The sequence below is a fragment of the Geotrypetes seraphini genome, chromosome 17 (assembly GCF_902459505.1).
Source record: "Geotrypetes seraphini chromosome 17, aGeoSer1.1, whole genome shotgun sequence".
Lineage (NCBI taxonomy): Eukaryota > Metazoa > Chordata > Amphibia > Gymnophiona > Dermophiidae > Geotrypetes > Geotrypetes seraphini.
Genome location: NC_047100.1, coordinates 22,441,670 through 22,458,018, shown reverse-complemented (window position 1 = coordinate 22,458,018; position 16,349 = coordinate 22,441,670). Strand labels below are relative to the sequence as shown.

Sequence of the window (16,349 nt, the reverse complement as noted above, 5' to 3'; positions counted from 1 at the left end):
ACCTTAAAAATGGCCGCTGATTGCGTGTCAATCACGCAAAGGCACCGTTTATAGAATTGCAGCTTCGGAAAAGGTAGGCGCCGGAAATGTAGGCCAGGGTTTTCAAAGCGTACGTTTGAAGTGCCACCTTTTATGTGAATCTCGCCTAAGGAGGCGCGTTATGATGTCTAATGACACTTCCTGTGTAACCACGTCTACAGTGGTGCTAGGTGTTGTAAAATGCATCTGTAGGAGCGATGCAGGCGCCATTTTTATAAGGCGCCGGTAGGTACCTACATTTTCCCTTTTAAAATGGGTTTTTTTTTAATGACTTTTTCAACTTAAGTTAGGCACCAGTAGGGCAGCTTAAGGTGTCACTTTTTAGGCCTTAGGGCCTTTGCTGCTCACTGCAAGATCTTACTCCCATTTTAGAAAATTATTAAAAACGTTTTTTTTTTTTAATGTTAAATATCTACCTGAACGATTAGGGTTACCAGACATATCCTCTTTTTAGAGGACTTTCCAAAACCCAATAGTTTGTTCAGGTTTTGGAAAGCCCTGGCCTCCTGGCTGTGTCCGGAGGTCACATGCATCCGCGCATGCTCGGAGACTCTCCAGAGGCGGCCCTGGGGTCGGAAAAGAAAGATGAGGCTTTGTAGGGGGGAGGGCTTGGGCAGAGCAGGGCGTGGCCATGTGTCCGGGTTTCTCCGTGGAAAAATCTGGTAACCCATGAACGATGCTACGTAATTCACTCTTGTTCAGTTTGTCTTTGTGAATTATAAGACGCATTGAACTTTACGGTATTGCAGGTTTTCAATAAAATTTTACGTTAAAGTGCCATTGTCTGCACATACCCCAAACATGGCAGCAAAATCATTGCTAATTTGCCACCACCCTAAAAATTTCAGGTGATAGTGAAACAGCTGATAGAAATGAACTTAGCTTTAGGTGTCTCCCACTTAGAAAGAAATTTAGCAGAGACACTTTCATTGTTCCTCTGTCCACTTTGCTATTAAAGAATGTCTCTACAAAGGTGATAGTCAACTAGGCAGAGTGCTTAAAAGCAATAGTAACAAGTCCTAGTGTGTTTTTGTTTTGTTTTTTCCATTTTCAGTGTTCTGTAACCTGTGGCACTGGAGTGATTCACCGTTCAGTGCAGTGCTTGACAAATGATGACCAGCTGAGTAACCTGTGCCCCCTGGCTTTCAAACCGGAAGAGCAGAGAGCGTGCCACAACACCCATGACTGTAAGCTGATATATTGTATTGTTCTGATTGTATTGTTCTGTAATTCCCTTTTAGTGGGTGCCGCACTCTTCAGCCGCCAAGCAACCAGCCATTGCAAAATAATGCCATCAAACTCCTAGACAATGCAAACTTCACAGACCGTGTTTCTCCTCTTTTATTCAAGCAACAATGACTGTCTGTCTTATGTCATATAACATTTAAAATGTTGATTTTGGCCTAATAGGCATTCTACCCTGGGCAGCCTCTCTACCTCAATTCTTTAATTATTCCTTACAGTCCTTCAGTGGCATACCTAGGGTATTTGACACCTAGAGCAGATGTAGGGTTACCATATTTGGCGCTTCACAAACTCCGTCCCAGCCCCGCCCAGTTCCATCTCAAGTCCCACCCCATTCTGCCCTCAGCCCCACCCCCACCAAAGCCTCGTCTTCTTCCCCGACGAGCTCTGGCCATGTCTGGAGGATCTTGAGCATCTGGGGATGTGTGGGACGTCGTCCGCGCATGTTCGAAGGCCTTCCAGATACAGATGGAGCTCATCGGGGCTTTCCAAAACCCGGACAAACTGCCGGGTTTTGGAAAGTCCGTCTGGGAACCTGGACAGTTCTCTAAAAAGAGGACATGTCCGAGTTTTTCCGGATGTCTGGTAACCCTAAGAAGGTGGAGGTGGGCACAAGAGCCAGGCCTCCCTGCCTGGCATCCATCATCTGGTCTCTCCCCCTGCCCCTCTCTCTGCAGGTGATGTGGTCTCACAACCCCCTCTCTCCATGTATCTTTTAAATACATTAGTTCTGTGCCAGCAGCAGGCAGCAACTCATATGCACTGCTCAGATCAGTCCCAGAGCCATCCCTTTGACTTAACTTCCTGTTTCTGCATAGGCGGGACCATGTCAGAGGGAAGATTCTGGGGCTGTGAGTAGTACATATGAGTTGCTGCCTGCTGCCAGAGATAAGCTGAAGCATTTAATAGGTATATAGGTGCAGAGGTGTAGTAAGAGGGATTGGGGTTGGAGCACTTCAGGCGTCATCTTGGTAGGGGCACTGGCATTTTGGCAATGGAGGGGGGGGTCCCTTAAATAAACCTCTTCAAGTCTTCTAGTTTTGCTGGCAGTGAGCAAGAACTACTCCCTGATGCCAGCCTCAGCCATCCCTCTGACTTCACTTCCTATTTGTGGAACCAGGAAGTGACGTCAGACGGAAGGCTCAGCCGATACAAGCAGTAGGTAGGAGACCCTCCTCACTGCCAGCGAAGACTATAAGAATCAAAGAAGTACGGGTGAGGATAATAGGGGGTAGGAAGAGTGCCTCTAAGAGACCCTTCCACCCACTGCTGCTGGGGAAGACATAGTGCTGCAATGCCAGGCGCTTCACCCCGGGCACAAACATCCCTCGCTACACCCCTGTACGGGGTGCGGGGTTGTTGAGAGATGCCAGTGGAATTTGGGATAGGAGGGTTCAAGTGTAAAGTGAAAGTGAATTCCACAGTGTAGGAACTCGGCAGAAAAAGGCAGGCACTGGAATGCCTTGTTGATTCTAGACGAGAACAGAAGAGAGGGAGAATTTGCAGAGCAAAGGGCATGAGAAGGGGTATAGGAAGTAGTTAAAGAGGAAAGGTAAGCAGGAATGCCCGATGCAATGGGGAGCCAGTGGTGTTGCACCAGAAGAGGGGTGACGTGATCATGGTGTTGGGCACGAGAAAGAATCCCGATAGCTGTGTTTTGGATTGTTTGAAGGCGCTTCAGGGAGAAGACAACAAATAGATAAATAAACACAAAGGGGTCGATACTCAGCCCATGGCAATAAGCGGTTTATAAGCTGCTTCCAACCACAGGCTGACCTAACCCTGGATTTCCAATGCCAGGGCACGTGTGGCTCCCGGCACTGAATATCGGGGGGTGTCCACCAACTCGGAAATTAACCATGCACTGGCCATATTCAGGCCGGTGCTCGATTAACTCAGTGTATAGAATTAGGACCGCTGTTTTGCTGTCCTACCTTTATACGCTTACTTAGCCAGTTAGCGAAATGAATATCGTCCTAACTGGCTAAGTTTCCATTCCACCCTAACTTCGCCTCAAGCCTACCCCTAACCTAGCTGGATAGAGGATGGCTGATTAGCTGGAAAGCGCGACTGAATATCTTCTCAAACTCTCTGGTTCGTGCCGGGGCAGTCCAGAGATTTAATCAGGGCAGAACAAAATGGCAGTTCTAAGTTTACCAGATAGCTATCTTGGTGTTGCCCTTGAATATTGGCAATACATCCAACAGCTACCCCTGATCCTGATATTCAGTGCTGGTACCCAGATAGTGGCTGGCACTGAATAACTGGGTCTAATTCAGGAGTCAGTGCCACTGTTCCCTCTAAGCCAGTGGTCTCAAACTCGCAGCTCGGGGGGCCACATGCAGCCCACCAGGTACTATTTTGCGGCCCGCGGTCTGTACTAGTGCTGCCCGCTCTTTGCAGCGTCCTCTGGCTTCTCCCCTGGCCTCCCGCTCTTACCTTCAGATAATTACTGCAGCCTGCAGAGAGGATTGCCGGTGCTGAAACGATCCTTGCAGGCTGCCATCGTCCTCAGCAGCATGTTCCCTCTGCTGCGATACTGCCCCTGATGTCAAGAGGTGGGGCGGACCGCTGCGGAGGCCAGGGGGGAAGGTGGAAGATGCTGCAAAGAAGGGGGGAACATGCAGGCCTTTGGTGGTGGTGGGGGGAAAGATTTATAAACTATAAAGGTTTTACTTCATGCAAAATTGTCATTTCTGTAATAAGACATTAACTATTTTTTTTCTGCGGTCCTCCAACTACCTACAAATCCAAAATGTGGTCCTGCAAAGGGTTTGAGTTTGAGACCGCTGCTCTAAGCTGAGCGGGAGTCCTCCACCCACAGTCCTGCCAGTGGGTGGTGCTGATTCATTATCACATCTTCAATGATGAGGGACAAACAAGCTCTGCAGGACTCCAGGGAACCTACCTTTTCCTAGTGATTGAAAGCACAATATTGAAATGCCACCTCCCACTGGCAACAGTACAGTTGGAGGACTTCTTCTCAGCTTAGAGCAGACATGTCAATTTCTGGCCTGTGGGCTAAATCTGGCCTGCGGGGGTAATAAAATTTGGCCCACCAAACAATTCCTGCCGTCGCCGAAATTTGGCCCGCTGTTCCTTCTCTCCCTCCATCAGGTGCAGCGCAGCTCCGCCAATGTGAAAAGGAGCCACGTTGAAATCGTAGCCCTGCCGCAGCACATTCCCTCTGCCGCGGTCCTGTACGTCAGAGGAGGGGCGGGACCGCGGCAGAGGGAACGTGCTGCAGCAGGGCTCCGATTTAGACGTTGCTCCTTTTTACAGTGGTGGAGCTGCGCTTCACCTGATGGTTGTGCGCTGTCTCTGGCGCTGCACGTTTACACCAGCAGCTGCGTGCAGATCCGTGGCAGCGCCCATGAGGCGGCTCGCGTAGCTCGGAGGCAGCACTTCAGTTTCCTGGGGCTGGTCAGTACCGCCCCTTTTATTGTGACATAAACTAAAGGAAAAAGTATTAAAACGCATTTAGCGCACCTTAATAAAAGGACCCCTATGTATCTTAATAAAAAATTTGGCCCGCGGCTTAGCCTATGTTTTAGATTTTGGCCCCTTATTGTGATTGAGTTTGACACCCCTGGCTTAGAGGGAACAGTAGTCAGTGGCCAGCATTTAAAAAAAAAGAGAAGAGAGATGGTTCTTGTTTAAAAGCATGTATGAAAATCTATTAATATTTCTAGATTAATTGTTCGTTATGAATTTCAGGTGAACTACCAAAAACGTGTAAAGATGCCAAACAACTCAAAAGTGTCATTGAAGATGGTGAATATTTTCTTATAATTAAAGGAACAGTATTAAAGGTGCATTTCAGAATATTTGTATTTATTTACAGCAAAGTCAGTCCTTCTGGCTTCTCTCTCGCTTGTGAATCTCCTGAAAACAATGTTCTGTTCCTCTGACTGAATGTTAAAATGTCTCATTATGTCCTCACTGCTTTATTTTTTTTCAGATTTATTGTTCCGGGATGCACTCGGACAGTCCAAAGGAGTATGTGACCCTTGTAAATAACGACGCTGAAAATTTTTCCGAAGTATTTGGTCACAGGTAAAAAAAACAAAAACCAAAACAACAAAACCCTCCATGCTTTTGTACTTAAGACCAAATTAACTGAATGGATTCTCTTATTTTTACTTAAAAGAAAATAAAAACCTTGTAAAGGCCATCAAAGAGAGAGCCTCCAACATCTGGGGTGATTTTGAATACATGTAAACCCTAAATGGACTGGTGAATGATTAAATTAGCTGTGGATACATTTCCTGCGACCCTGCTTCAACTTAAAGTGCGGATCTGCAAATCTTTGCCTCAAGGTTACTTGAATAATTACGGGCAACACTGACGTAGTTCAAATCACTCCGAGGCGGTGTGGATTTCCATGGAAATTTGTAGCATATGTTGATTGAAAACATTTTGAGTATAGTGCCAATCTTTGATTTAACTTGATATGCAACGAAGATGCAAATCTGGATGGAGTCCAGAGATTTGTGATGATCAAAGTATTTCAACGACGGGATGAATCTAATCTGTGGGTATATCACGTCCACATGACAATGATTCAGATTTGTTCAAACAAGAGGGAATTTGCCTTTGTTTTATACAAGGGGGTGGGGGGGGGTACTGAAACGCTCTCAGCCCAACCAAAAAGAGAATGACGTGAATATGGTTCAATCAATGATCTGAAACAATGTCAAAGCACAGAATTTTGTTTCTGCAAATTGGCACTTAAGAAAATAAGATAACGCTTTTTTCAGCTCCAGTGGCAAAATAACAGGCAGCTAGTTGGTTGGGCTGAGAACGTTTCAGCACCCCTTTGTACTGTGTATCGTATCCCTCCTGCTGTACCCTAGTTGCTTAAGTGGTAATTTTTTTTATTTTATATGGCATTTTATTGAATTTACAATGTAAACTAGGCTCTCTTATGTTCCTTGACTGTTTATGCAAAATACACATACACACAAACCCCTTCCCTGGTTCGAGTGGGTCTTAGCCATCCATTACTTTAAACCAGGGGTGTCAAAGTCCCTCCTCGAGGGCCGCGATCCAGTCGGGTTTTCAGGATTTCCCCATGACTATGCATCGAAAGCAGTGCATGCAAATAGATCTCGTGCATAGTCATGGGGGGAAATCCTGAAAAACCGACTGGATTCCAGCCCTCGAGGACCGGAGTTGCCCATGTCTGGGTTAGCAGCATATATAATATACCGAACAGTTAACAGGTTCCAGTGTGCTATAGTAAGTACAAGTTTTTTTTGATACAAGTTTTATCCTAATTCGACACATACTAGGGATCTAAGAACATAAGCAGTGCCTCTGCCGGGTCAGACCATAGGTCCATCCTGCCCAGCAGTCCGCTCCCACGGCGGCCCAAACAGGTCATGACCTGTCCGAATCATCAGAAGGAGCTCCCTTGCCACCTTGGTTTCCCATTTAAGTCCTGTCTTCCTATCGAAGTCCTAGCCCTCCGGTCTTGCACATGCACGACCTGGTTGGTTTATACTCATTACCTGGTTAGCTTTCTATACTTGTGTTACATCCCAGCTCCTCCCTCAGTATCCCACGATCCCTTTATCCCTCAGGAATCCGTCCAATCCCTGTTTGAATCCCTGGACCGTACTCTGCCTGATCACTTCCTCCGGTAGCACATTCCAAGTGTCCACGACCCTCTGGGTGAAAAAAAACTTCCTTGCATTTGTTTTGAACCTATCTCCCTTCAGTTTCTCAGAGTGCCCCCTCGTATTTGCTGTCCCCTTCATTCTGAAGAATCTGTCCCTATCCACCCTCTCTATGCCCCTCATGATCTTGAAGGTCTCTATCATATCTCCCCTGAGCCTCCTTTTCTCCAGAGAGAAGAGCCCCAGCCTATCCAGCCTCTCGGCGTATGAGCAGTGTTCCAGCCCTCTTACCATTCTCGTTGCTCTCCTTTGGACTCTCTCAATGAGCAATTATTCTTTTGATCAAATTGTTTTACGTGAAGGGGCATAATCAAAACATACATCAAAGTCCGATTTGGACGTATGGCGCTGGCAGTAGAGAAAATACCCATTTTCAAAAGGCAAATTGCTATATGTCTAGAATATATATATATTTTGAAATTGTCTATCTCAGGGATCTCAAAGTCCCTCCTTAGGGCCGCAATCCAATCAGGTTTTCAGGATTTCTCCGATGAATATGCATGAGATCTATGTGCATGCACTGCTTTCAGTGCATATTCATGGGGGAAATCCTGAAAACCCGACTGGATTGCGGCCCTCAAGGAGGGACTTTGAGATTCCTGGAATAAATGGTTAACCAACTTCATTGCACCCTCCTACCAAACCTTCAGGAAATCAATTAAAACCTATCTCTGATAAATTTCTCTGACTCCTTTCCTGTCTTGTTGTATCTTTGAAATGCTTCCGGATAAATCTTGACTACTCTTGGCATGCTAATGTAAGCTGAAAGTCTTTTTTTTTTTTTGTAACATCGCTGTCTGTATATAGTCTCTTCCTCTGTAAACTGCTCAGAACTGCTTGTGGTATTGCGGTAAACAAAAATAAAGTTATTATTATTATTATAATACTTTCCCGGTATTCCTTTCGGCCTAGATTACATAACCCAACTGAATGTCCGTACAACGGGAGCCGGCGAGAGGACTGCCAGTGTAGAAAAGACTACACAGCGGCTGGCTTTTCCACCTTCAGCAAAGTAAGGCTGGACCTGAACACTATGCACATAATAAGTGAGTAAATCGAGGGCCTGGCCGTTCAAAGCACTTTATACACTCGCCAAGCGATGTAGAAAGGGTTCGATAGTAGTTAAGAGTTACCAGATTTTAGTTGACTAAAATCCGGAGCCCAGCCCCCCCCCCCCCCCACAGTTAAGCTCATGCACGGATGCAATGCTGACACGGTCCCAAAGAAGAAGCTTTTCAAAACCCGGTCAAAGTGCTGGGTTTTGAAAAGCTGTCTGGACGCCCGGACGTGCCCTCTAAAATGAGGATATGCCTGGCTAAATCCGGACGTCTTGTAACCCTAATACTAGTCCCATGTCCGTAAGAGGCAGAAGGTTTTCCTTAGGTATGGAGACTGCACAGTGTTCTTTTCCTGACTATGACGACACATGTTTATGTGTAGGGTTACAAGACGTCCGGATTTCCACTGACATGTTCTCTTTTAAAGGACATGTCCTAGCGTCCGGCACTTTATCCGGGTTTTGAAAAGCTGGTGAGATCGGGGCTGGGGGTGCATGTGTGTGGGGCTGGGTTTGAGGGGCAGAACGGGACGGGGCTGGAATGGGGTGAACCCAGAGGCAGAACGGGGTGGTCCTGGGGCAGAACAGGATAGGGTCCCATGTCCTCTTTTACCAGATAAAAAAATCTCGTAGCCCTATTTATATGGGGAGCCAACCACCTTAATAGTGTTACAATGACCAGGTAATACGCATTTGGGTTTGTGTTGGCTTTCTGTAGGTTCTCCCTTTTACAAATCAGCAAGGCTAGCTTTCAGAGGCTGCAACTATACAATTTCACAGGGCAAAACTGTTTTTACAGGTCTAAGAGTGGGGTAAAGGTGACATTAGCACTCCCAGCCATAGAGGGCGCTGCTATTGAAGCTCACTTACCCCCAAATTCTGTATATGGCCCAACGTAATTGATTAATTGGCCTAATCGGTGCCTCATAATTGATGCTAATTGGGAAAATTAAAAGTTGCACGCGCAACTCTTGAAGTGCAATTTGGTCAAAAATATCCACCCATTATGCGTGAATTTGAAAAGGGCGTGGCCAGGTGCAGATTTTGGCCATTCCTAAAAGTTATGCGCGTTGGTATAGAACACGTCCGATCTGCGCTAACTTAAGCCTGGTTTCAGCTGGCCTAAATGGGTGCGCCTAAGCCATGCGACGCGTACGGGCGCTAAGAATGATTCTATAAAAGGTATGTGCGTCTTACAGAATCGCGCTAAGCGCCATTGTAGGGAGCACCAATTTTTTTAAGTGCCAGCTATAGGATATGGCCCATAGAATACCACTGGCTCTAAGGCTAGCCCTGCCAGTGATCATTCAGAACCTTGTAATATTAGAGAAGGGCAGGTGATGCCTCTGTGTGGAGGAGTTAAAGGCAAAGAAAATAGTCCATCCAGAAGATATCATAATGTTTGGAAGGGGGAGTTGGTATCAGTTTCGTAATAAGGGTAGGAGACGCCCAGGGCGGTGCCATCCCCTCCCCTGCACCCTTGCTCCTTCCTGCCCCCCCCCCCTCAAACTCTCCTGTCCCCCGTATCTCTAAATCTTCGCTAGCGCGAGTGGCTTCTCCAGCATGTTCCTCGCACCAGTGTTGGATTTCCCTGTGACATCACTTCCTGGCCCCCATGACCCGGATATGATTCAGGGGGGGGGACCCAGGCTGGTGCAAGCAACAGGCAGAAGTTGCTCACATTAGCGAAGATCTACAGGGCTACGGGGTGGGGCGAAGGGATGGGGTGAGCTTGGCGGGGCAGGGCAGAGAGGTGTCAGCGTCCCCACCGACGCAGCGCCCGGGACTGAGTTTGCTCAGTTTGGATAGTCTGTGTAGTTGGAGCCGTAGAAAGAGTTTCCCCTTCTGAGGAAGCACTATTGTCGCGAAACTCGAGGCAAGGGGGAATACTTGCGTTTCACGGCTTCAGGAGCTTTCAATGGGGTTGCACTGGTACTTTCACACCTACGTCTGCCTGTCTTGTGACCAGCCCATTTTAGCCACCGCTAGCAGATCCGGGGATTTTATTGCTATTCTGCTTATAAATATGATTGGTGGCCCAGACATCGTTGGCAGCCTGTGTTTGGTTCACTTCACTTGAACATTAATAGGTTGTGGGTCTGAGCACTATTTAACTAATTGAATGTGTTATATATAATTGTGAAGCTGTGATGTAGGTTTATTTATTCCACTGTATTATAGACACAAAGGCCAGGATTTTCTAAACGGTTCTGTGGTCTGCGGCCGCCGTTTGGATGCCTTTGGGGAAGGTAAACGCCAGAAATGTAGGACAGGGTTTTCAAGGCCTACATTTCTGGCGCCCACCTTTGACGCGAATCGCGCCTACGGAGCTGCTTTACAGCACTTGACACCAATTCTGGCTTTAGCCATTCTTACAGCGGCTTTAGGTGTTGAAAAGCGCCTCCCTAGGTGCAATTCCAGTGCCAGTAGGCACCTTCAAATTTCTTTTAAAAGCATATTTAAATGACGTTTTCCTCCTAACTTAGGTGCCGGGAGGGCACCTACCGGCACTCAAGTTACGGCATCGTATATAGAATATGGGCCGAAGGGCTCGATTCAGTGATCAAGGAGACGTACGATCAATGTATCCATTATTTTTCCTAATTTACCAAATGCTTTTTTTGCAGCGACAGATTTGCAATTTGCACGGACACATGACGGACGACCGGTTCCTTTTGCCACTGCTGGTGACTGCTACAGCGCAGCTAAATGCCCACAGGTAAGCTAATTGCACCTCACAGTTGTTGAGTGTCAGTAACGGATCGCTTGATTGGTTCAAAGCAGTGTCCTTCAACCTTTTGACACCTATGGACCGGCAGAAATAAAATAATTATTTTGTGGACCGGCACTGGTTAAAGAACACTGAGCTAAGTCGTGGGCCAGACCCCGTCCATCTCCACCCCAGACCCCGTCCCCATAATAATACTAATTGTAACACCATTTTTTCCATTCATTTTTCATATATACACACACAATATAATCTTATTAACACCACATAATGGTTAATCACAAAATTAAACTACACAAAGCACACTGTGTGCTTCTCAACATTCATTCCTACCAGAACACAGATAACCCTATGCAAATACAGGACCAAAAACTAAAAGTACTAATACATACAAACAGACTCTGCAAGTAGTACAATCCCAGAGAAAAAGAAACAAATGCATTTCTTCCTGAACAGTGTAAAATACAGGCAGCAGATGTAAATTCTCAAAATTGACAATTCAGTCACTAAATTTAAAACTAAAATAATTCCCCTTACCTTCGTTGTCTCCCTCCCTCCATGCTGTGCCTTACCTTCTGGCCTGCTCCTGCCTGGCTGTTTTAAGCCACCCCCGGCGTTACCTTCGGGCCGGCTCCCTCTTCCTCACTGATGCAGTGCACAAAGATGCGGGCAGCGGCTCCTCGCGTATCCCGTGCCTCATCTGGAAGCCTTCCCTCTGACGTTGCGTGTAGGAGCCGCTTCCCGTGGCTTTGTGCACTACTGCACTGAGGAAGAGGGGAGCCGTTGCCTGAAGATAACGTCGCATCGATCGCACCGCCGACCAGTGGCTGAAGAACACTGTCTTGGGCCCAATGCACGTGCTGGCCCTGCCGACCGGCAGGAAATTTCTGCGGACTGGCACCGGTCTGCGGACCTGTGGTTGAAGGACACTGGTTTAAAGTATTTCACATTTTTAGAAAGATTTTTCGGTACAGAGAGATTTAGTCACAGTATAGTATTTGAAATAGGAAACAACTTTCTAGAGAGTGGGCATTCCTATTGCCAATTTTTTTTAAAGTACTGGTGGAGGGGGTGGGTAGAGGGGGGTCATGGCATGAGGGAGTTGCAGCATCGGGAGGGGGGGCCCTACTTGAGCAACACTCTACATTATTGAGCATTAGGGATCACTATTGACAAGACAGGATAAAAATGAAATTTCTCTTTTTTTTTTTTCCCCTGTCATTTTGGGTTAGAAATGACAGGGGAAACGTATTTCAAATGAGTGTACATCCCTGTGGTGGGAGTATTGCATGCCGTCATTATCTGCCATTGTACTTGTTCGTGGATGATAAAACTCCAGCCGTTGCTTTGCTTCCTGCCGCGTATTCTGCATTATACAGTCAACCTAGATCGACAGCAAAAAAATTGCTCTGGAAATTACTGCAATACTGATATAATAAATGGCAGCAAAGACTGTTGCACCTATCCAGTCAACTCGGTTATTCTGTCTACAATGATTAGTTTGCGATCAGTGGCCTAGTAAGGGTGAACGGCGCCTGGAGCGTTGGCGCACCTCCCCCGCCTCCCCCCCTCCATTTCCCTGAACCTGTTTAACTTCTCCGGCGTAAGCAGCATGCCCACGTCGGTGTCGGCGCGCCCTTTGACGTCACTTCCTAGGCCCTGGTCCCGGAAGTGACATCGGAGAGCGCGCCGATGCGGCCAGCAACTTCACGCCGGAAAAGTAAAAAAAGGGATGGGAGAAGGCAAAGGGTGCGCGGGCGTGACAAAGAGAGGAGCGGGGGAGGCGAAGGTGGGGGTGCCACGCCCTCAAGGCGAACCGCCCTCCCCTGCAACTCCCTTATTATGCCACTGGTTTCAGTATCTCGCAGCTGTAACTCCGAGAGGGTGAGCAACTGTAGACTTTTTCTTGCATCCAGGACGATCTTCGCCTTCCTCTCTTCCACTGACTGTTCTGAGTAGACGTGAATGCGAGATCCACCCTACAGTACTCCCCTGAAATTCACGGGGATTCCGTTCCAGGAACACCCGCGAATTTTGAAAAACCGCAAATGTGGTTTCGAGTCTGTAAAAAGGCAGGAGAGGGCAGCTGGGGCACCGGCGAGTGCAGTAAATCATGCCCGGTATACTCGGGGGGGGGGGGGGGGGGGAGAGGAGGAGGAGGACTCGGCTGTGCAGAAGGCTGAATGGCTGACCAGGAGGAGAGGAGGAGGACTCGGCTGTGCAGAAGGCTGACGGGGGAGGGGGGAGAGGAGGAGGAATCGGCTGTGCAAAAGGTTGAATGGCTGACCGGGGGGAAGAGAGGAGGAGGAATTGGCTGTGCAAAAGGTTGAATGGCTGACCGGGGAGGAGGGAAAGGAGGAGGAATTGGCTGTGCAAAAGGCTGATTCATGGATTCATTCCCTGTATTTTCAGAATGGAAGAGGCAGTCGGAAAATACCGGCAATGACTGTGATTTGCGAACCGCAAATTCACAGAGGAACACTGTACGTTGCAAAACTTAAGCGCTTCTGCTTGCTGGCGAGCGAGTCCGATTCATTACGAAGCTCATGTTTCTGCCAGCAAAAAAAAAAAAAAAATGAATTTAAGAGCATTAATGCTAATAATAATGCAAATAATGAAAAAGTTTTGATTGCAAGAGATAGGCCACCTCACTCAAGTTCTTATCCATTCCCCCATTGTATCCTGAGTTCTCAATCTTCCTGCTCTTTGACTCCTGGATAGAATAGCTTGCCAGACTAATTGTGAAGATTTGCACAAGCCGAAGCAGTTGTGATGGTAGGTGAAGACAACAGTCCCTTTCTCTGTGTGAAATGAGAGACAAGGTCTGAAGTGGAGCCCTGGGGAAGCAGCTCTAGCTCTTGCTTGGGGCAAGACAACACATTTGAGCACTGGCAGCTTGTTACCTAGGAGAACTTTTCTCTGTTTCTAAGAGCAACCAAAGGACACTGAAGATGAGAGGAAATATCGAGGCCCTATGGCGCTCAATTTCAGAAGAGAAAAAGTCTCAAAAGCCGCACAAAACGCCAGATGGAAGTTTTTCACAGGAAAACATCCCGGTTGCGGTTTTGGAAACTCGGAGCTGAGACAGTTTTCTCTGCAGTCTGTCTAATTTGCAAGTCTTGGGGCTCCTTTTACTGAGCTGCGAAAGCGTTTTTAGCGCGCACTGAATTGCCGGCTGGCGTTAGTTCTAGCCACGTAGAGCGGGTTTAGCGTGCACGAAAAACGCTATTGCAGCTTAGTAAAAGGAGCTCTTGATTTTGTTTAAAGATTGATTTCTCCATTTCTGACTGGATGTTATATAGCAGGGGTGTCCGACCTTTTGGCTTCCCTGGGCCGCATTGGCCGAAAAAAAATTTGCTGGAGCTGCATAAACGCGCAAACGCTGCAGCAAGACAGAGGAGGGAGCCGACAATAAATTTAAAGGCCATCTTTAAGCGAATTACAATGAAAGACATGCATATTAATTGGGGAAATCTTAAAAATCCGACTGGCTGGTGGCCCTGAAGGACTGTGTTTGCCCACATGCTAGCTAGATCCTTGGAGGTAAAACCTGCATCCCTCGGAGCAAGGGAAGGTACCTGCTTAGCTTTGTAGTAAAAGTAGATCTTCGAAGGAGATGGAGAGGGGAAGTGAGAGCAATCCTGGACTGGGGAGGGAAAATTAGTGAATCTTCTAGCCCAGTGGTTCCCAATCCTGTCCTGGAGGACCACCAGGCCAATCGGGTTTTCAGTCTAGTCCTAATGAATATGCATGATAGAGATTTGCACATAATGGAAGTGATAGGCAAGCAAATCTGCTCCATGCATATTGATAGGCAAGCAAATCTGCTCCATGCATATTCATTAGGGCTAGCCTGAAAACCCGATTGGCCTGGTGGTCCTTCAGGACAGGGTTGGGAACCACTGTTCTAGCCCATAGTCTGTTATTGAAATACCAAAGGTAAGCAATTCCGGTCCTCGAGATCCAGAGCCAGCTCAGGTTTTCAGGATCACCACCATGAATATGTATGAGATGGATTTGCATGCACTGCCTCCTTGAGATGTAAATCTATCTCATGCATATTTATTGTGGATATCCTGAAAACCTGACCTGGCTCTGGCTCTGGCTCTCGAGGACCGGAATTGCCTACCCCTGAGGTAGGGCATGTGCAATGATGTTACTTACATCTATACAGTGGTGTAGCGGGGGTGAGAGGCACCTGGGGCGGTGGCACCCCGCCCTCATCTCCGCCCCCCCTTGCTCGTTCCCCGATTCCGTCTGCCGCGCGCTCCCCCTTCCCTTGTACCTCTAGTTAAAGTAATTGCTTGCGGCAGTCAACAACGCGCTCCTCGCGACCCCGTCGGTGCGCCCTCTGATGTCACTTCCTATGCACAGCCCCCGGAAGTGATGTCAGCGGAAGAGCCGACGGGGGTCGCGAAGAGCATGTTTTGACTATTGCGAACAACAGATTCCAAGTAGAGGTATGGAGGAAGGGAAGGGGGTGCATGCGTGGAGGGGCGGAATGGGAAGAGGCGGGGGGGGTGGAGAGCAGGAGGGGTGATTGCGCCCCCACCAACATAGCGCCCAGGGCGTACCACCCCCTTGCCACCCCCCCTATACTGCGCTACTGCATATACATGTCCAATTGAAATAGCTGTTGCAGAGGATATGGGAGCTTTTGTACTTGCAGAGATGCCAAATTACCCAGTTCCAGGCTAGAGATTTTTTGGCCAGTCCTGGTTTTAAACTTACATCCCAAGGCAGTGTGGGATTTGTAGTGGCCTAATCCAGCTTACTGAAATTACTGCTGCAAATTCCATAATGCACCATGATGAGGTGATCAGAAATCCAGGACTATCTCCAGATCTCTAGCCTGAAACTGGGTAACTTTAACACCTCTGTATTCGAATATATTGTAGTTAGTTCTCCAAAGGAAATTGCCGGTATGAAATAATCCACAAACCTTGCTCTTGTGACTCGCTGATACTGTTCTGGTTTGATCTCTAATGCTTGTACAAATTTGTATTCCTCCTTTTCTAAGCAGACTTGGAGCTACAAGTTCAGAGGTGCGATGGGGGGAAAACTCGAATGAGATCAGCCATTTAAAGACTGACCTTGGTCATTGGCAACCCTAAATACAACAGAAACAGAATTTTTTTTTTTTAATCCCAGTCATACTTTTAGATCTGAATGAAAGAGCAGCAATGGCTGTCTTTTATTTACCAGGAATTTTTAATGGCCTTTTTGCAGAAATTCACCCAAAGCAATGTATATTATGCGTCCTTAATTAAAGGGGAGGCATGCAAAATAAATCTGAGAGAAGTGTATTAGTGCCCTCTATAGGCAAAGAGCAAGAAAAGCTGCAAAAGGAAAAGAATCTATATATTCTTGTATAACATTTGGTATCTGCATATTAAGATGTGCAAGGAGTGTGCCTGAACGGACAAGTGTTGCAAAAAGTCTTTACTGTTTTGTTGTATTCAGCATTGGGATGGAAGACTGAAAACCCTGATTTCACATATGGATTGATTTGACAACAGGATGTGAAAAGTCCAAAAGATGTCTATTTTTGTCCTGTTTTAATTGGGCGATTTCACTTGGCTGAGCACATTATTATTAT

At 47.1% G+C, this 16,349-nt stretch overlaps 1 protein-coding gene across 10 annotated transcripts in view; it reads left to right on the top strand.

Moving 5' to 3' along the window:
- The window catches only part of ADAMTS9 (ADAM metallopeptidase with thrombospondin type 1 motif 9), a 385,044-nt gene that overhangs the window by 354,099 nt on the left and 14,596 nt on the right, over positions 1-16,349 (top strand). For 8 of the 10 annotated variants that reach the window (XM_033926508.1, XM_033926507.1, XM_033926504.1 and 5 more), the window contains 5 exons: positions 1,094-1,226; positions 5,002-5,096; positions 5,246-5,340; positions 7,878-8,011; positions 10,650-10,741. In XM_033926508.1, coding sequence (XP_033782399.1) covers positions 1,094-1,226; positions 5,002-5,096; positions 5,246-5,340; positions 7,878-8,011; positions 10,650-10,741 — 549 coding nt within the window. Of the gene's footprint in view, positions 1-1,093; positions 1,227-5,001; positions 5,097-5,245; positions 5,341-7,877; positions 8,012-10,649; positions 10,742-16,349 lie in introns of those variants that run through there. The other 2 variants (XM_033926503.1, XM_033926510.1) reach the window with 2 other exon arrangements.